Genomic DNA, 22,199 nt, shown 5'->3' on the forward strand with positions numbered 1-22,199 from the left:
ATGAGATTGTTTGGAAACATTTTCCTTGGCATTTTTTTTTGGGGGGGGGTGGGGGAATGAGGGTGGGGTGGGGGGCAAAATGGAGGTAGTGGCATATAATCCATGAAAACAACTGCCAGGTTCTGTTGACCTGCATGCATTGTCCCATTTAAATTTTTATGCTAGTATTTGCCATATTCCTGACAGATGGTTGTTTCTCTGTCTGAATACGTCTCATGATGATGCATGTTTTCGTTAATGAAATACTCACTGTTAATAATAATAAGAATAGTCATAATATTTATTGTTTCCTTTGTGCTAGGCACTATAGGAAGGACTTTATATTTTTTAAATGTAATCTGACAACAATCCTGTGAACAGTAGCTGCTATCAGTACCTTCATTTCACAGATGAGGAAACCAAGACTCATAGAGGTAAAATAACTTGCTTGAGGTCCCAGCCAATTCGTGGCAGAGTTGGAATTTGAAGGCAGCCTGATTCCAGAGCTCAGGTTCCTAAATCTGCTTTCTTATTAATTCAGCTAGTTGGATTAAAGCAATTTCAGAAGTTCTGGAGTTAAGCTAGTAGGATCTGATGTGTTACATAAGTTTACCGTGTTGACAGCTGTGAATCCAAATAAGCATGTCTCCAACTGACTTTGGTATTTTATTATTTGAGTGTTCTAAATGCATGTTTTTAATGTTAAGTTTTTTTGTGTTCATAGGGATGCTTCCTTTGGAAATTGCACTTACAATCTCACCATCCTCGACTGTTTGCACGGAATCAGAAAGGTAATAACAATCTCCTTGCTGTGGTCGACATTGTAGTTTAACAATATGAAAAAAGAATTATGTCTATATCCTTGTTTGTTGTTGGAGAGAAGAGAGGGGAGGGAATAAGAAGGCAGCTTTCCACTTCTTAAACAATGATGGATCTGTAATAACACAGACCACAGGGCAAATAGGGGCGGTGTTTCAAGGGATAACTCTTCTTATAGAAGTGGAAGGGGTCTCCCTTTCTCACTTAAACTATTTGTGTTATCACTTCTGTCTGCTGCCGTGCCTGTGATGTTGCTTTGTCACCTGCTCAGCTTCATTATCAAGCTATATCTTGGTGTGGGAGGGACAGGAAGTTATCTAAGTCTCCTCTGTTAATGTGGAGAACATTTCCACATTGTTTTTCTAACTGGATAGTATTACATGCCCATGAACATGAAGTAGTAAGCAGGTCAGATATTATTATCTCATTTTTACAGTTGAGGAAACAACCCCAGCGAGGTTAAGTCACTCTCAGGGCCACAGGGGTTATTAGGAGGGCTCGTTCTAACTCAGATTTCCATATCAATATGGAGTTCTTTCTCATATCCTATCCAGGTATGTCATAAATCAATGGTTGTCAAATGGTGGGGACTTGTGGAGAGATGCAAATTCTCAGACCTCATCCGAGACTGATTGAACCATAAATTCTGGGAGTGGTGCCCTGCTATCTGTGTTTGTATAATCCCTCCATGTGATTTGATGCACTCTGAAGTTTAGAGTCATAATTATTTAGTTATTTATATATATTATGGAGAAGTTAATCTAAAAGATCTTTGAGAACTTTGGAACATGTTTTAGAAGCATTGATTTACAAGCTGAGAAGTCATACATGCTACACTGTGAATTCTAATGAAGGTTCAAGGTACATCATTCCATCTAGAACATATAGTCATGACTTATGAGTCAGGAATGTACGTGTTTCAGAACCCATTGGCAAGGGTCATCGTGGACTGTAAATATAGTATCAGTAGTGAGTCTTGTTCTAGTTTCTTTTCTCTGATGTAATATAACATTGCTTTGGCCCTGTTTTAATTTGAGAAAATTGCTATGGTAAAACATGCTACTTGTTTTCTGTATGTATATTTTTGACTTTGATATTTCATCTAGAAATGAATTTAGACTCTGTAAAACTTTAGTTCTCTTTTCACTTAAAAACTATCAAGATAATCTAGCCTATCCCCTGCAAATAATATCACCAACACACACTTCCAGTAACACCAGTTAAGAACCCTTATATATCCAATATACCCTTAGGTATACTGGATGTATCACCCAGTATACAACCTAAAATTGTTGCATTTAAAAAAGTAATTTACTTATTGTTACATTATTATTATTTTGCCTATCCTGCCATCTGGTACAGGCTGTTTCTTTTATAAAACTTAGGAAATTGAAAAAGAGTTCACACTGGAATATCCTTGCCTGTTATTATGGTAACTGGTAACTTGATATAGACATTTATGACATCCTTCCTGTTACAAAGGAAAGGCACGACTTTGTTCATTAAGGTCTTCTGTAAATTTCTTGTTTCATCAAATGCTGGGTTTATTTTACCCAAATGAAGATGAGATTTTAGAGGATCTGATAGATTGTTCAACATGTCTTTAAGCAACTGGGACACACTTTCCCTCTGTACATTCTTCTATAAAGCATCGTGTGCTGGGCTATTTTTGTGGCAATGAGCACCATACCTCCTAAGAAGGTAGACAGACTATGGCCACATTTTTCCCTTTGTTAAGAAGCATATCTTTCTGATTTTGATGTATTAGCGTCATTATAAGCATCAGTTATATATGTGTGAACCACACACAGAGGCATACACAAACACAAACACATTTAAAAAAAGAGGAAGGAAAGTGATACTTCAGGGCATTATATTCTCACCATTTTCTCTGAAATGGTACATATGGCTGAAGTAAGCATCTTTGTTTCAATGTGGAATAATTTAAATAGCTTGTTCTGCTTATCCTGTAGAGGTTGTATAAATCAGTGTTGTCAGAATTTATAAGAATCACCTAGCAAGGCATTTTAAAAATGATGATCCCACCCCCAAAGAACCTGATTTCATAGTTCTGGGATGGGGCCTAATGGTCTGTATTTTAAATATAAATTACCTTAAGTGCAGGTGGTCCATGTTCTACATTTTGGAAAACACTGGTCTCTAAGGTATTTTCAAAGATAGATGTACTAAACTTGGCTTAACAGTTTCTTCTATTTTTAATGACTTGATCATGTAACTTTCAAAAGTAACTGTGGTTTTGTATTCTATTGTAATCTGTATAGCTTCATGACATACAAAGAAAAAGACTGTCCTCTTCAAAATGTTTTATCTGAGTAAGCCAGATAGTTTTTAGTTCTAAGTCATTGGTTACAAAAAGGAGTATGAAATTTTTCTTCACGTTGTTAAACAGATCAATTCTTCCTTCTAAATTGTAAGAGTAGTCAAGTACATTTTTACTCTGTCAGAAACTATCACCATAAAACAAATTCTCTCAATGTAGAGTTTTAGGAACAAATAAGGGCCTAAAATGCTCTTTTTACTAAGTATCTCACTAATGATAAAAGGAAAATAAAACCTAAGAATAATTGTTTTTTCTTCTAACTGAAAATTTAATCACTATTATATACTCTGTCATAGTTAGGTATAAATTAATTGCATAGTTCCCAATAGGTTTTAACTATACATTTGCTAGTATGTTCCATTTGATATACATAAGTAATTTTACATACAAATTAATGTATATTAGACCTTAAGAGACATATTTTGTGGGACATATTTTCATGTTTTTCTAAGTGTTTAGTCCCACTGGCAAGAAAATCTCAAAGCAAAATTAGATGTTAGATGATTGCTTGGTATGCATTACAAATAAAGGTTTCAAGCTTTCTCCTTCAGATCAGGCAGGATCATTTGTGAGCAGGAATTCCAGAAATGGCTAGAAGTCGTTATCAATTTCACATGCAAAAACTAATTCAAATTCTTATTTTAGGGATTACAACATGGATTTTTTGACTTTGAGACCTTTGATGTGGATGAATATGAACATTATGAGGTTTGTACACTTTATCTTTTTGCAAGATATAATTTCACATTGATTAAATTGTTCTTTTTTTCCTAGCACTCAGGTATTGCAAATTGATTGGCTGCTAAATAAAAGCATTCTGCAGTTTTCTATAGTTGTCAGTTTAATCCTTTCCGCTTTGGTTATTGCCTTTGAACCAGGACTTATCATAATTTTCGTTGGGAAAATGCCATACCTCTCTATATTCTTTCATCAAACCTTTATTGACAATTACTTTGAACCTTCAGTTTGTAAGAAAAAATAATTTAAAACTACATTTTGGTAGTAAAATTTTGTTACTTTTATTTTTTTTAATTTATGTTTTGGTTAAAACAAAACCGGATTTATGCCATATAATATTTTTGACTGCATATATTTTATTTTGAAATACATCTGAATGTACTCAGTTCTAAGAGTTGGCTGCATTTTTTCCCCATGGTGCCATTACAAAGCTTTCAAATAGTATCTTGCCTGTTCAGTGAAGCAATTTAGGCAAAGGCTGTCCAAGTTACATTGTGCTATAAGGAGATGTTGAGGAAGAGCACTTCCGGGGTAGTAGAGGAGTCTAGAAGTAGTTAACTTTTCCTAAAGATGAGACATCTGTAGACTCTGAGTAGTCTGACCACTCCATGAAACTGAGCTCGTCTGTTGTGGCTCTCCTGAGGAGTTATAACATTTTCACTCTCCTTAGCAAGACAAGGGTAGCCCTCCCATTCTGGGCTCTAGTTCAGGATGTGTCTATTTGGATATCCTGCTTACATGTTAAACTTAACACATCTGAGAAGAAATTAATCATCTTTCACCCAAACATGGGCTTCTGCTTTGTTCCTCTGTATTAATGGCATCACCATTCTACTGTTCACCCAGGCTCAAGACTAGAAACATTTCTTTTTTCTCGCCCCCCCAGTCTAATGAGTATTTGAGTTCCCGTTGCTAGGGACCCCAGGGTGTATATCATCTCTTTCTTCCTTTCTGTTCTCACTTCTTTCCCCTGGCTCAGGTCTTGTGTCCCGTCCGGTAGACTATTACAACTGCTCTTCAAGCAGCCCAGGCCCTTCTCCTCTTGGTCTTTCACACACTTGACTGAGTGGTCTTAAAACAGAACTCTCGTCTTGTCTTGGCCCCAAACTGGCTGCTGCTCTCATTACTTGGCTCAAATGAGGATAAACTCCCCTGTCCTCGTATTGTTAGCTTTGGATGAGGTCCAGCCCACCTTGCTAGCCTGTCTCCTGTTTCTCCCCTGTATGCACTCTCTGTTCCAGCCGCACCGAGCTGCTTATTTACTGTTTCTTGAATGTCTCTGCACTCTGGCTGAGCTTTCTTTCTCCAGATACCTGTCTCCTTTAACATTTCCCTCCTCCACTTGTGTGTGTAAAATCCTCCACAGGTCAGCTCTCACTCTCTACTGAATTCTCTCCCCCTCAATTTCATGTGTCACAATTTGTGCTTTCCATTTTTCTTACATCGTGGCTATTTGCACACAAGCCTTATTTTCCTTATTAGATTGTAAATTCCTTGTGGGTGGGACATGACTAAATGGAAAATATGTATTGTGTTCTTGGATAGAAAGATTTAACATCATAAAACTGCCACTTCTCCCCAAATTAATACATGTAGTACAATTTATTAAAAATCTCCAAAGTATTTCTTCTTCTTTTTAAACTCCAAAAGCATCGTTATTGTGGCATTTCTAGTAGTGTCAAAAGAAAAAAAATCCTCCCCCCCCCCCAGAAAAAAAGAACTAGAAACAAAAAGACTATGTACTTATAAGGGGAAAGGTTGAATAAATAACCTGTAGTACAGATACACCATGGACTGTTACACAGTCATTTGAAAAAATTGATGTAAGCTATACCACTTGTCTTGGAATGATTTCTATTATATATTGATGGGAAAAAGTTGATACAGAAGAGTGTTTATAGTATAATTCCCCCTTTTAACAAACAATGACAAGACCCCCTCCACCCTGTACCTGTATATGTGTATCTGTGTTATATGAGCAAAGGTAATTTCCTGTGAAGCGAACGAAGCTTAAATTTTAGAGGGCCCCACTTGCATGGGCGCCTTTTTTGTGTTCTTAACATTGTATTCTTTTCTTAAAATGGGCCTCCACATTAGATAAGTTTCAGTTGCCGCCAAAACCTGAATCTCTGTCCCACGTATATGAACCTGGAGAAAAATATATGGTGAAACTCTAAAGCCATTTCAGTGAAAGGAGAGATTACAGTGGAGGCTAGAGAGGGAGGAGGGGGAGGACATGCCACAGTAAAGAAAGAAAACTTGTCAATGTCTTACTTATTCCTTTATCTTTTTAAAAACTTTAATGGTGATGTTGAGAATTAGTTGAAAAAGCTATTGAAAAACCTGAAACATAGTGCAATTTCATTCTTGAGAACCAACTAACAAACCAAACATCTGATAAGAGTGTGGTCACACTGTAACCTGAATAAATAACCACTACCATCACCACCACCACCACCACCACGAGCACCACCACGCCCACCACCGTCACCAGTACCACCATCACCAGCACCACCACCACCACCACCACCACAACCACCAGCACCACCACCACCACCAGCACCACCACTCAGGTAATGGCAGGAGGGAGAGGAGGCAGTTGGTGAGCATTTGAAAAGTTTTCCGTTAGATAACTTCCTCTTTGAGAACGATATATCCATTCTGTCATAAAGCCAAAAAATAGAAAAGCACAAGTTGAAGCGTGATCGGCAGGTGGTGGGCATTTCATAAACGCTGCTTAAGGAATAAATGGATATAAGTAAAGGAACTCTCTTCCCGACAAACTGTGGACCATTCATTCCTTGTCATAACTTCTCCCACTGTTTGCTCTGCTTCGGTGAGTCTGGACATTTGGTAAACTTGTGGAATAGCTAAGTTCATAGGCTTCATTAGCTCCAACAGTGTCAGTATTCCAATGTTGTTTGTAGTTTTCAAAGTAAAATTTTATCACTGATAGCAAATTATGAGAATGTAAGTCTTAGATAATATGGCAATGCTCAAGTTAAAGCTTTTTAAAAAGGCACTTCTGGACTAAACCACATTTAATATATAATATGACTCAAGAAAAAACCTAAAGTAATGATGTGGCAGTTCTATGTGAGATTAAAAGGGAGTCTTATGGAAGAAAAGAAAAGAGTCTTTATGGTAACAGTGCTGCTTATAAATGCTGTTAATGACAAGGTCAGCACCAGAACCACTCTGCTCATTCTGCAAAAGGGTCTAAGCAGTGCTGTCCAATAGAAATATATGAGAGTATATCTATCTATCTATATATATTTTAAAATTCTAGCAGCCATATTTAGAAAAAGTAAAGAGAAATGATGAAATTAATTTTAATGATATATATTTAATGCAATATACCAGAAGTATTATTTCAACATGTAATCAATATAAAAATTATTAATGGGATATTTTATGTTTCTGACTTGGAACTGAGCCTTTGAAACCCAGTGTGTAGTTTATACTACGGCACGTCTCAGTTTGGACCAGCCACATTTCAAGTGCTTGGTAGCCACACGTAGCTAAAGTGCAGATCCTGCAAGGACAGGCTTGCCAATGAACTATCATAGCCCCTCAGAATGACATGAAGCCTAGGATGAGCAGTACAGGTTGTACCTTCTAGCTTCAGGTGATCTAATTGTTCACATAAGAATTAATTTCAAGGCTCTGTTCTATTTAGAAGGCTTGGGGTAAGATATCTCAGATAGCTTGCTTAATTTTCTTGTGGCTTCCAAATAGTCCACTGTATTAATTATTGATAAACAAATGTATCTTCTAAAATATGGTGTCTCAGGTTCTTTGCCAAGCCGATGTGGAACTGTACATTCTTCATATTTGCACTGATCAAATAGATATAAGCCTGGGAGCTATGCTGGGAAGGTCCAGTAAAGTAATTGCAAGATGGTGGCCCAGAAGCTTCTGCTAGGAATCAGTGTCACCTTTTCCAACAGGCTTCTTAAGGTATTTTCCAAGAACTTGAGAAATCTAACCATTGATCAGTACATTTGAAAAATAGAAATAGACCTTTTGCCCTCAGGAAAAACAATGAAGACGAAAGAGTTTGAGTATTCAATCGAGTTACGTACCTGTAGGTATGTGAGGAACTGTATCCTCTCTAGTAGTAAAGCTTAGTGGTTTATTGCTAATATAGGACAATATTCTGCTTGTAAGACCCTGAAGTGGCACCCATATAGAGGCTGCCTTCAGTCAACTCCTGTTCTTTTGGGAGACTATCCTTACCAAGTAAGACCTTGTCTAAACACCACCGATCACTAATGATGCTACTCTTAAGCAGTCATTATTCATCAAAGAGAATTTGAAGTTGTGTCTTCAGTTCCTTATATTGGGTGTCCCCTAAGCAAAGCAAAATGGGACTTTCCACTGTTTACCAGAAGGCTTGCCATATTTGATGACGTCCCTGTGTTGGCCATGCAGAGATGAGCTCACAGAGCAGTACTGTGTGCCTGGTTGAGGGGAGGGGAGAGGGAGAGAAATGCAAAGACATGCAGCTTCAGTGGCAGCATTTGGAGATGCCTTATCAGTGTGGCTTACATTAATTACCGCATCCAGAATTTGGTCCATGCAACTTTGAGGAGCTGCCTTAAATACCCTTTTGGGAATCATCTGGAGCTTAAAGTTCACGTAAAACCTACTTCCAACGCTAAGAAATTACTTTTGACTTCTTTCTTTGAGCTATTTCATATCCGCCATTATTTTTTTTCTCCATAAATCATTCCTTTATTTTGAGAAAAAAATGCTTTCTATGAAATAATTTTGTCAATATGAGGATATTTTCCCAGAATATCAAGTTATTATTGACTTGCCCCTGTGCTTTTACATGCTGGCAAACCTGGGATACTTCTTCACCATGGGTTACTTGATGGAAGTGGTTAGAGCTGGGCTTGGCTTCTGTAGGCCTGGTGACAGACAAATTGGTTCCTGCCTATTTGAGAGTGGAGTCACAGCACAAGGCTTCCTCTTGTTTCTCCCGTCATGGCACACGTGGAAAATGTGACAGTATTTGATCAGCACTGTGTGATCATAGCTCACAGCTTACGGCAGCTGGCTGGGGAACTCTGGCTGCCCTGCCCAGGAAACTCCATTCTGTTACACCAATTGGGAAGCTCTGTTCTACAGAAATAACGGTGTACAGGTCAACGTTAGTTTTTCTTTTTTTTTTTCATTTTTAAATTTTTAAATTTATTTTTTACTGCATTGGGTCTTTGTTGCTGCAGGCGGGCTTTCTCTAGTTGCGGCGAGCAGGGGCTACTCTTCATTGCAGTGGCTTCTCTCGGTGCAGAGCACGGGCTCCAGAGCACAGGCTCAGTAGTTGTAGCACACGGGCTGAGTTGCTCCGTGGCATGTGGGACCTTCCCGGACCAGGGCTCGAACCTGTGTCCCCTGCACTGGCAGGCGGATTCTTAACCACTGTGCCACCAGGGAAGCCCTTTTTTTTTCATTTTTAAAAGGTTTATTATCTGTCACTTAAGTACAAAAAATATTTCAAGTGAATGTTGTATTTCTACCCTTTAAAATATATTTTTTTCTATTTTATTTTATTTATTTTTTTATACAGCAGGTTCTTATTAGTCATCCATTTTATACACATCAGTGTATACATGTCAATCCCAATCGCCTGGTTCATCCCACCACCACCCCCAACCCCCTGCCGCTTCCCCGCCTTGGTGTCCATACATTTGTTCTCTACATCTGTGTCTCAGTATTGTGAGCCAAGAAGATGTATCACACTCTTTACGGCCTCAATTTGGTAACTTTTCAGTTAATTTATTGAACAGATGTTTATTAAGTACTTCCTGTTTGCTCAGTATATTTACTAGGCTAATATTTTTTTTCGGAAGGCCTCCTGTAATTTTGTCTCTTCATGGGTGGGGTTAGAGCCTTTCTTCTTATCACCTGCTGTCATAGATTCCATATATCCTTGTGCCTCATTCTGCAGATGTTATCATGTTTGACCCTTCTCATATGTTATACTTCTATCTTCATGTTTATCAGGTTGTCTACACAGAATTTCTCACTGATCTATGACAGGCTGAATGTCATAGTGAGAATCAGTGAGAAATTCAGCAATTCATAATCCATCATTATTGCTATTATCACTAAATGATGCTCTTTTGGGAAAAGAGCATTGCTGTTCTAGAAGGTGATTTCACATTATCTTGGCCACATTGCAATGTAGCCTATCTGGGAACTGTTGGTGAGAAAGTGTTGGTCAATTCTGGATGCCTGGGACTGGGTCTTGGCTCTTGGGCCGCTTCTGTCAAGTCTCCACATAACTCTCAGAGTCTATGTTTTAGAAATTAAGTAAGTCTGATTACATCACTCCCCTACTTTAAGTCTTTCATGGGCTCCATCCTGACTGAAAGTGTGGAGGAAATGCCAACTCCTGAATGCAGCGCAAAAAGCCCTTCTGGACATGGGCTTTGCCATCTTCCCCATTTTCGTCCTTTTCCCTTCCCTCCTCATACCCAAGTCCATGCAGCAGTGCATCTTCATGCTGTTGTACCTTCAGACATGCTCATTCCCTCCTCCTCTTCCCTGTGGTCCTTCCTCCTCTGCCCACCGAATTCATGTATTTACATGTCTAAGGCATTTTTAGCTCGATGGGAGCTCTTCTCACACAACGTGTGTGATGCTCTGTTTACACACCTGTGTCTTCCCTGCACTCTGGGTATTTGAAGTCAAGAACGTGTCTCTCTGGACATATATACACTACCAAATGTAAGGTAGATAGCTAGTGGGAAGCAGCCGCATAGCACAGGGAGATCAGCTCGGTGCTTTGTGACCGCCTGGAGGGGTGGGATAGGGAGGGTGGGAGGGAGGGAGACGCAAGAGGGAAGAGATATGGGGATATATGTACATGTATAACTGATTCACTTTGTTACAAAGCAGAAACTAACACACCATTGTGAAGCAATTATACTCTAATAAAGATGTAAAAAAAAAAAAGAACACAAATAACAAATGTTGGCAAGGATGCAGAGAAAAGGGAACCTTAGTGCACTGTTGGTATGAATGTAAATTGGTACAGCCCCTGTGGAAAACATTATAAAAAAAAGAATGTGTCTCTCATCTTTGTGTCAATAAGTAACCCACTGGCACAGTATACTTGTAGTGGGCAGTCATTAAATGTTTGTAGAATGAAAGAACTAATGAATAAACCAGAAAATAAGTTCTAAAAAAAAAGCAGTATAACACATTTCAAGATATTTTATATAATCTGTTAAAAGTAACTACTTTTCAATGGAAAATGACCAAGACATATTAATTAAGAATCCATTCTGATTTTGTAGTAACACTCCAGGGGGAAAATGTATTGACTATGGTAGACAACTTCCTGAAATGCCGTTTCTGTTTTTTCATTACCAGCCAATCTATGCAGCAAGAGTGAGTTGTTGTTGTTTTTTTTCCAACCAGTTATTTGCAGCACAGATCGCTAGATACTGTAATCTTCAACCAGGGCTTGCATGTAAGGCCAGTTTAGTTTAATATTACTAAACCTGGAGAGACTGTCTCCAGGTTGACTATGTCATCCTTCACTGCAGTTAATAAGTAAATTGTCAAGTGATAAGGTGTGTAGACTCCCAACATTGCCCTTTTGCATACACATTGAGAACTAACACGGTTTGTTAGGCCTCTTATCTCTCAGTGTGTCACCTCAGGTCAACAGCAGGAATAATTGAACATCTAGGGGATGATGTTTCAAGGCTTTGCTTTGGATTAGAATTTGTACAGCAACTTAGAATGTAACCTGGATTCTGCTTGATTTGCCCTCCACTTGTTCATGAATTATAGAACCGGAAAAATGTGAATTTCTGCCACCGTAATTGTGAATTCCTGCCATAAGACTGGGATCAGGCAAGCTCCAGAATGCAGGGATATGGGCATGTCCTCACACCTGGAGGAACTGGGGAGCTGTGCATCCCACAGTGATTTGACTGTTCAGAGAACTATTAGAAGCATTTCCCTGGAGCTATCCTGTAGTGTTGATTATACCCCTCAAAGGCCACAAGTGTAAGGAAGCAAGATTCAATCCTTCCTGGGCCCAGTGTTTCCACCTCTTCTAATGCAGTGCACGCATTGCTGGCTCAGAGATTATGTTGGTTAAATCTATAAAATGTTTTGAGGTCTAAGAAATTTCCCATGTTTTTCCCTTCCTCCTTAATTATTGTTTGTTCTCTGTCCCTTCTTTTACCTCCACTTCTTAAGATAGCAATCTTGACTCTGTTTTCATGCAGACAGTCAAAGTTATGGTCTGGCCTTTCCTCTCGTGACTCAACAGAAACTGTCCTTGCTTAATGGCAAGACTTAGCCAAACTGAATTGTTGTGCTTGGTCTTCTTCCTACTTGATTTACTCTGTGGCCGCTCTCTAATTCTAGAAACTCACTTTCTTTCCCTAACCTGAAAAGTTCTGTCTCGGGCTTCCCTGGTGGCGCAGTGGTTGAGAGTCCGCCTGCCTATGCAGGGGACATGGGTTCGTGCCCCGATCCGGGAAGATCCCACATGCCGCGGAGCGGCTGGGCCCGTGAGCCATGACCACTGAGCCTGTGTGTCCAGAGCCTGTGCTCCGCAACAGGAGAGGCCACAACAGTGAGAGGCCTGCGTACCGCAAAAAAAAAAAAAAAAAAAAAAAAGTTCTGTCTCTTACTTTTCTCCTCCTTCCATCTCTGGCCATGTGTCTCAGGATCCCCTGCAAGTGCTTTCCCTTCCCTTGCCCACCTGAAATGTGCTGGTCTCTAGGGCCATGTGATTTCTGGTTAAATACATTCTGCATGAGTGAGGGGACTGTTTCCAAATTTCAACAACCATGTGTGTGCTGCTGGCCTCAAATCTTCATGCCTTGAGCACTGGAAAGGTACCTGCACACGTGCACTAGATTCTTGCTCCCTGTGGTTGCATTTGCACAGCGTTCACTGGGTGGGGCTGCAAAAGCAGGCCGCTAAATGTTTCCTGTGTTTAGAGGTGAAGCAGTCGTCCACCTGGGGCTCCTCTTTCCCTCTACCACACTGTTTCTCTCAAAAGTAAATCCTAAGTAATAATCTAGAGTTTTACTATTATTTAAAGCCAAATGGCAAGGGAACTTAATTTAAACCAAATACCTCAAATATTTACTTTGATTTAAGCTCATAAAGTACCAAATTTGACAGCATATTTGCTGTTTACGTAATACAACTATACTATCAACGCTATTTTATTGTTTCAGAAGTAAGGAAATATAAAGAAGGAGCTTTTTAATGAATAAAAAAGACTCTGTAGTTCTGTCTTTATTTTTAAAATAATCTTTGTGCCACCATTAAACCTCTTATGTACTTGTATTATAACATTTATCAAAGTTTAATGCAACTTTTTCTTTAATGGGTATCTTAGTTCAGGCTGATATAACAAAATATCATAGACTGTGTGGCTTAAACAATAGACATTTATTTCTCACAGTTCTGGAGGCTGGGAAGTCCAAGGTCAAGGCACCAGCAGAACTGTTGTCTGGAGATGGCCCTCTTCCTGGTTCGTAGATGGCCAAATTCTTCCATGTCCTCCCTGTGTCCTCATAGAGGGAGCTCTCTGGGGGTTTCTTTTATAAGGTCACTAATCCCATTCATAAGGGCTCCATCTTCATGACCTAATCACCTCCCAAAGGGCCCACTTCCTAATACCATCACGTTGGGGATTCGGTTTCAACATATGAATTTTGTGGGGGACACAAACATTCAGTCTATCGCAATGGGTAAAATGGAGATGGTAATAACACCTACCTCACAGGGTTGCCCTAAAGATGGAATGAGTTGCATGTCATAGAGTAGTGCCTAGCAGAGGGTCCGTGGTATATCTGTTAGCTGCTATTATTATTAACGTTTTTTGTTACTTGTTTTCAGACTCCTTAAGGGCACAGAGGGAATGCTTTTTATTATTTTATGTGTGACACCAAGTTATAGTCCTTGATATATAATAAAAGCTCAGCAAATGTTTTAATGAATGTTGAATTGTGCTTCAAAACTGTTTATCCATGTTGTCTTAGAAAACACATCTGTTGATAAAGGGAACCAATCCAATAATTGTCAACCTGAAGGTCTGTCTTTTCTCTCTTACAGTCTGTTTAACATTTGGTAAAAAGGCCAAATGTTTTTCAGTGTTTTAACTGAAAAATATCTCTGTGACCATTAGAACAGAGGCATACCTTACTGGCACAGATTTATTTCTTAGAAGTTATAAAAATTCATGTTTTCAAGTCAAATTAGATTTTATTTAATTTTTAATTTTTTTTCAGTTTTAATACAGTTTATTTTTACTTTGTAAGACACTTTGATTTATTTTTTCAAATTTTATTTTAAATGCACCAGGAGAGTTAGCTATTCCAAAGAAATCTGGTGAGTCTTATATGTAAGCTGAAGGATCTTATAGTAACATGAATATTAACAACTAAATGTATCAGTTTCAAGAATTCACATTTTCATTTTGGGGTTTTCTTGTAGTGAAGAACATCTGCAGTTTCTCTACATAGTACTTGGTAGGTTGTAGGCTTTGGATTGGAAGAGGTAAAATTATTCTCTCACCTCATCTTTGCCTAGACATTTGTTTATAAAATGTGGTAATGTTGGAAAGTACCTTAAGTTCCTGTCTGATCTAGGTTTCTTGGAAGTGTGTGTGTGTGTGTGTGTGTGTGTGTGTGTGTGTGTGTGTGTGTGTGTGTGTGTGTGTGTGTGTGTGTGTGTGTGTGTGCACTCGCACTTGTGCACAAACACATTTGATTAGAAAAACCAGCTTGTGTTATCTTAAATATTTTATTATTGATAAATATTGACATTTGTATAATCCACTGTGAAAGAAGGCACAGATACTAATTTTGGAAGCTTACCAGTAAGGTTATGTTATATTATTCAGTTAAAAACTGTAACTTTCTTATTCATTTTTTTTCAGATTTGGATCTAAGACATAAATGTTTTTGTTTACTCCATCAACCTTATCCAGGTTACTGAATATAGCCCAATATTATCTAATGTTTATCTTTTTGGGTAGGCAGATTTGCAAACATATTCTTTTGGTTCTGTGAGTGAGTTCATTGCTTCTCTCCATATGATTGATTATAAAAGGTTACTGTTTAACCAAATGGATGTCTATAATCCAAATAAACAGACATAGCACAATGTATATATTTATCTAGGCCAACTTCGTGGTCAAGGATACAGGAATAGTGAACATAGAAACCTGTTTTCTTCTACTGTTCATGAATAATTGGTTTTAGCCTTTTGATGATTAGAGCATACCCTTATTTTTGAATTTTTAAATAATGTTTTAAGCTTAAGTATTACTTGAGATGGATGTTAAATTCTTTATCCAAATTGTTCTAAATAGATAGCTATGCTTGAGATTTAATTTGGCATGTGTAATCATAACACTCGGCGTCTCTAAGATTTTATTTAGGGCATTATGGAGATTTTATGTTTATTATGATTAGATTAATGCAATTCAGACATTTACAAGGTGTCATGTAAAATTTCATTTGTAACTTTTTATAACTGGGAAGAAACATCTGCATTTTAAACATGAAAATTATACAGCCAAGTTATGATTTTTGTGGAAATCAAATCTAATGGGTAGTATAAGTAATTAAAGTAGAGGCTCCAGTTTTCCTTGGTAGGATTACTCCAATTTATTTTAACAAATAACTTATGAGCTCTTACAGCAGAGTGCAGACTCTGTATTGACACAGATTCCTACCATTGAAGTCTGTGCCATGTAGTGGAGCAGAGAGCCTTTTCTATGGATAACCTTGGCCCAGCAAAGAGAACTGCCTTCCTTCCCTACCTGGGGAGGTATCTATGCAGTGCTGTAGAGGGTGGAGACTTGGAGACTAAAAGCTGTGCCTGGTGGTGGAGGATGGGAGTAGGACTGGTGTTGGGGGTGGGTGAAAGAATGCTTAGGGGAAGAAGAGATACATATATTTTGTGATGCATTGCACAGCTGTATCCCAATAGCCTGCAAAGTTTGGGTCCCCTCAGCCCTGCTCCAGTGTTCCCTGGGTTCAGAGGCACACCAGGAAGGGAAGGAAATGAAGGAGGTAATGGAGCAGTGGGAGGATGCTTGGCCCCTTGCCTGGTCTTCAGGCCTTTTCTGAGGATCCTGGAGTGTGTGGACCAGAGGCTGACAGCTGGTGATCAAAGTCAGCCCACAGATGTGTTTTATTTGCTTTCTTAGTATTAAAAAACAATTTAAAACAGTCAACATTTCAAATATAGAGAGATTTTACATGAACATCCAATTGGAAGATCCAGCTATGTTCAGTCAAGTTTTCCTGTGGTCAGTTGGCCAGAGCTGAGGAGCATTTGCCTTTATTTATGTCTCTTGCCTGACCCTTGTAGCTGTTTGGTTTGCAGCTCCTGCAGGAGACTGTGGCAGTCTCCAGTTTGTGGTACACCCTGAGGGTTTGATGAGCCTCTGTTCCTCACTCCTGTCTTCTGTTTCCCCGTCTAAAAATCAGCACCGACAACAGATAGAAACCTGTAAAAACAAACAAAAAATGGAGGTGTGTTCATCATGACCCTGATATTTATAGATTTTTTCATTGTTTAAAGTATGTTTACCATGTTCATGAAAAGTGCTTATATTTTCTGTCTTCTCTTATTTCCCATTATTTCTTGCTGGGGCAAGCAATGTTTGTTTTCATTTCATTCCATTGCAGAGTGGCCAAGAGACAAAATTATTTTCAGCAAAGTACCTCCACTTTAAGTAAAGTTTTCTAAACTTTTCTTATGGTCTAGATAAAAATTTTTCGAAGTGGATTGAATTCATAACCATTTTGAGAATCAGATGCATGTTTTTATTTTAAGCTATATTATTTTGTCTTCATGTATGTCCAACTAGTCTAGTACTAATAGAGTGAAAAACGGTTATATTTGTAAGGGTTTCCTAAATTGTATAAGAATTATAAAATGTTTTTCTTCTCTTTTCTCACAAAATTCTCCCAGCGAGTTGAAAATGGTGACTTCAACTGGATTGTTCCAGGAAAATTTTTAGCATTTAGTGGACCACATCCAAAAAGCAAAATTGAAAATGGTAGGTTTTTATTTACTTTACCCTCCAAAAATTTATTTCAATTCATCTTCTTTGAGTTCTTAATATCCTCAGATAATCCTTTCTATTGGTAATATTCTCCAAAGAATATTTATTAATTAAAAAAATTGAACAGTATTTCAATTGTTAAATTACTAATTGAACAGTAATTAGTGTGTTAAATATTAGAGTTTAGTAAGTGGAACTATAATCACTGTTTTAAGACTATCAAATTTTTAGGTTTCCATAAATAGGGTGTTCACTTTACCTTGACCCAATTATTAAAGAAGAATCTGAGAAACCAACTGGTCAAAACAGTAAGCAGATTGCTGAATTCTATCAGTGGTTCTCAGATTTATTTGGTGGTGGTGGCGTGCTATACCTCAAGGTATTCTTTGGTAACACCATGTTGAATAATGACGATGATGGTGACAATAGGTGTCATTTATTAAGTGCTAGTTACTAGCTAATCACAGCATCATCTCATTTAGTGCACACACAACTCTATGAGGTGTAGGAACTATTACCTCTGTTTCACAGAGGAGGAAACCGAGGCATATGAGTAGGAAATTTGCCCAAGTTCACAAAGTAATATGCAGAACTGGTGACACTCCAGCCAAGAGCGGGGCTCCTAAGCATTGCCACTACACTGATCTGTTTAGTTCCATCATGGCAACTAGGAACAATATTCTAGCTGACAATAATTTAATTACTTACTTGCAGTATATGTAGAGCCAGGGGCATACATATTCAGGAAAAAAAAGCATGACAAAAAAATAAGCCTCTTGAATGAAACATGATAGGCTATGTGTGTTTTCCCATTAACATATATTTTTTACTTAATTATTTTTTTTTAACCTCAGATTCCCAGAAGACAAGTAATGATAGGTACCAAAGGTTTAAGAATAGTTGATGGGAGAAGTACATAAAATTAAAAAAATATCACCCATGAACATAATAGCTCCTTTTTTCCTCCCTCTCTAGTCTTAGAGCTGGAACACTAGTCCTTGGAGGAACATAATTTGAAACCCTTAGTCTAGATTTATAACTTTATTCTTCTTTCATAACCATCATCATCATAAGTATTCAAAAATCTAGTGTCATTGTATATGGTTGTTCATGCATTTAGATTTGATAATTTTTTTTGAGTTTCCACACATGTGCTTATCACTTTATACCTATGACATATCTCACAGGGAACTCTGCTTAAATCATGGGGATTGAATCATCCGCTCTGGGGATGGGTAATCCAGGTCTACAGAGTTACCCTAACAAATAGGATGTCTCTGTACTGAAACCATAATTAGATCTTCTCATTTACACATTTGCTCATGAATCCGGTTCGCTACAGACATTGACTGAATAACCTATTATGTTGGCTTGTTAGGAATAACTTGTTAAGTGCCTGAGGAAACTGCTTTCCACCGTTGGTCTTTCAAGACAGGATTGATTAAACCTCCCTTTAGCCTTCTGTGCAAAATGATCTGACTCAGACCCAGAAAACCTTAGTAGGTGTATGGGTTCAGTAGTGGCTTTGTTGTTGGGTGTTCATTTGGTGAAACAAATTTGCCATATAGGATTCACTTTTTAAATGAAATTTTCTTAAAGAGAAGATGAGAGGTGTAATTTAAAAAACCCATTTAAAATATTTTTATAGAGATAATGTATGATTTTTTTTTAAAAGAAAATGCAGATGAACTCATAAAAACAGCATTAAAGTGACCTATAATTCTACCCATGTTTTCTAGGTTTACTAGTTGGTGGTGGGATTATTGGGGATTTTAATTTTCTTTCCATCTGCTTCTCTGTATTTTTTATTTGCACATATTTTTTCTCTCTTAAAGAATATATATACACACACACACAGACTTACAAAAATATTCCTTTTTTTTTAACTAGCATGGAGTCATAACATGATTACTGTCTTATAGCAGCTTTTTTTTTCACTTAATATATCACATACTCCTATCCATGGCAATAAACGTAGATCTTCGTTATAATTTTCCATGACTGCATTCAATGACTATGCCATAATTTTACTAATCAATCACTTAATTTTTGAATGAGCTCTAAGTTGTTCAGTTTTTCACTTTTTAAAAACTACAGTGGTTGGTATACATGTCCATACATCTTTTTTGCAGCCCTGGTTTCTTTTCTAAATTCTTGGAAGTAGAATCACAAGATAAAAGGGCGTATTTTGTGTGTCAATTGTTACTTGTCAAAAGTCTTAAAAAAATTATTTTTGGTCCTATATTACAATATAGGGAAATAATTATCCACCATTTGCTTATATGCTGGGAGTGGTGCTAATAAGCCTTTTGTGCACACCTCATCTATTTAATAAGCAGAAACACTCCCTGGAACAGGTGGTAGTTATTTTGTGGAAGAGAAGATGGAGACTTGGTAACCTAACTTGCCCAGGTTGACATAGCCAGAAAGTGGCAGTGTGTGGATTCAAACAGAGGTCTCTTTGATTCCAAATTCTGTGTCCTTTTTAATTTTACTACAGAGAAAGAACATGTTCACTACAGAACTTTAAGCAATCTAGATAAAAAGTCACCTGTAATTATATAATCTAGAAATAACCACTGTTGAGATATCGTTCTCTCTATATCTTTTTCTTCTATGCATATACTGTGCCCTCTCACATTGAGAAAAAAAGGTGTGAAAGTGCTGCTTACCTAATACTTGCCAGTTTTTATGTCTAGAATAATTTCATTTAAGGCTGTTGTTGGTAAAATATTGATATTTTACTGGAATCCCCATTTTAAGATCTGATATTCACTAGAAGTGTCATTTTTTTTTTGTAAAGTGGTTTAACTCTGTAAATTCTTTTTGAACTTAAGAAATTTTTTTTTTTTTTAGTTGAGAAACCCTTGTATTTTCTGAGGTGGCTGAAAGTCATTTTAGGGGTCTGTTAGTAGAAGAAGGTAGATTTTTTAAGGAGTTAGCACTGAAATAGCTGTTGCTAGGATGTAGCAAAAGGAAGCACTAAAATCTTGGGGTCTGGCAGAATGCATTATAGCAGTCTTAAGTGTGTGTTGTCAGCAGAGACCAACTAGGAGTTCCTTTCAGCCATCTTTGTTCACATTGTTTTGACAGGGGGGGGACAAGAGGAGCCCTAACCTTTTTTTGATTAAACAAGTGTGACTTGATAAATGAATAATATTGCAGTAGAACAAATTGGATTTCAGATTTTCCCCAAAAACCCTCAAACTCTTAGGTGGCAATGTCCTCATCTCTACTTCAGAAAGAAAGAAAGAGAAAGGAAAGAAAGAACAGGGAAAGACAGCTCGAGACAGGGAATCCAAACAGTTTGAAGCATCAGCCTGCTCATTTAATGAGAGAAGCTAGGTGTGAAGAGCCTGGGCTGCTTGAAGTCTGGCTCTGCCCCTAACTGGCTGTGTGAACTTCGTGAGTTCCTCAGCTTCTCTCATCATCAAACGGGGAAACAGGATGCACACTGCAGGCATTTGGTGAAGATTAGGGATATTATAGGAAGTGAGTGCCTTGCACAGTGTCGGGCACATTAGTAGGTGCTTATTAGGTAGCAGATATTCTGATTACATTTTTATCATTAATGAACCTGATAAACATATTTTATTGCTTTCCACATTTGCCTGCCTATTTTGCAGTTTTTACTTTTAATGAATGGGTGGACTAATCATTTGACTCTGCTGTTCTTCTGTTTCCTTTAAATGAGGGTCTGGGAAGAGATGAATTTTACAATCTCTTTGCTTTGAAATTGGTCAGCGCCAGGGCTCTGCCTGTGCTTTACTGATGCCAGGGCACCATCTAGTGGCCAGATGGAGTAAGGGTCGGATGAAAGCTCGGTCAGCTCCGTGCACATTGCTAAAACCAGTCCTCCATCAGAAGCAACCAAATGCATCGAAAACAGTTGTTCAGAGGTCAGAAGATATTGTCATTGTTGGTTATAACTCATTTGAAACGCTTTTGAGGATTTTTAAGAAACGTCCTCACAAATCCAGGAAGTGCAGCCCCTAATGTCCCTGTTTTGGAGATCTAACAAATAGAATTGAGTTGGATTTTACCTTAAATCATCCCCAGCACTGGCCCTAGAATCTGACTGTCAGGGTTCAAATGCTGCCTCTGTCTCTTCCCAGTAGTGTGTGCCTGGCTGGGCCCGTTCACTTTCCCAGGCATCAGTGACTGATAATTGTAAGGTTTAATGAGATGATGTACATGAAACACTTAGCTTAGTGCCTGGCACATAGTAAGCGCTCAATAAATGTTAGGTGCTATGATTATCATTACTGTTATTATTTCAGTGCCCTATTACCATATTTGGATAACTGTTCAGTGTTCTTTTCTCAAAAGATATAAGCAGTTTCTCTTGATAGTAGATTTAGGTATATTATCTGTAATGCCATTTACTCATGATGGGAAATCATATATGTAAAGAGAAGTTCTTACAGCCTTGGTGGAGGAGGGAAGGGACAGACACCAAAAGAACCATGAGCGTGCTTCCTGACAGGTGCCATCATAGAGGTGCCAGTGATCACTAGGAACCCAGGGTTAGAAGTGCCTGTCAGACTGTCACACCATGTCCCATCCCATGTGTTCCTAAGCCCTCTCCTTCCCATTCCTTACATGATAGAAAAGCTCTTGTTTCCTTATGCCAACCACAGTTCTTTTTCCCTTTAGGCTGGAAAATGATTTGAGCAAACAAACCAACTAGGAAAACAGATTTGATTTTTTTCCAAGTGGAAAGGATCTGTTTTCTCTAAATGTGTATAAGTCACTGTTTCTACACAGAAGATTGTAAGTAAGCTCTGTCTTACCTGTTTGCTCAAAAGCAGCCTGGCTTGTGAAAATCGTGTATGTGGGCTGCGGATTAGTTAGGCCTGCCTGCCAATGCTGCCTTCACCCCTTGTGTGACCTTGGCCAAGGCTGCCAGTGAGGGCTCTTGGTTGCACGCAGCAGATATTGGAATTATGCTGGGGAGCTCACAGTCTCCAAGCGAAGGCTGGAAAATGAGGCTTAGAAAATGAACAGGGTCTAAGGGAGGTCATGTATCAGCAGGATCCAGGCAGGAATGGAAACCACTTTATTTCAAACAGAGGGAATGCAATATAAGGAATTTGTTAGAAAGAAGCCTAAAAAGTAAAAGGGCAACTCTGAAAAAAACAGCATATTAAGGAAGAAATAGCTATTGCCTTTAAGGCAACGAGGGGCAGAAAGGAAAACGTGGGGTTAGCAGGACCTGGGACCTTGGCAGGTGCTGGGAGCTCCGAAGGG

At 38.3% G+C, this 22,199-nt stretch overlaps 1 protein-coding gene across 6 annotated transcripts in view; it reads left to right on the top strand.

The window, feature by feature from the left end:
* CDC14A (cell division cycle 14A) overlaps positions 1-22,199 on the top strand; it is a 178,434-nt gene that overhangs the window by 82,962 nt on the left and 73,273 nt on the right. For 5 of the 6 annotated variants that reach the window (XM_024751234.1, XM_024751233.1, XM_024751238.1 and 2 more), the window contains 3 exons: positions 704-770; positions 3,785-3,847; positions 16,856-16,943. In XM_024751234.1, the coding sequence (XP_024607002.1) occupies positions 704-770; positions 3,785-3,847; positions 16,856-16,943 (218 nt within the window). Of the gene's footprint in view, positions 1-342; positions 414-703; positions 771-3,784; positions 3,848-16,855; positions 16,944-22,199 lie in introns of those variants that run through there. The other variant, XM_024751239.1, reaches the window with a different exon arrangement.

The sequence above is a fragment of the Neophocaena asiaeorientalis genome, unplaced genomic scaffold, assembly GCF_003031525.2.
Source record: "Neophocaena asiaeorientalis asiaeorientalis breed wild unplaced genomic scaffold, Neophocaena_asiaeorientalis_V1.1 scaffold147, whole genome shotgun sequence".
NCBI classification, from domain to species: Eukaryota; Metazoa; Chordata; class Mammalia; order Artiodactyla; family Phocoenidae; genus Neophocaena; species Neophocaena asiaeorientalis.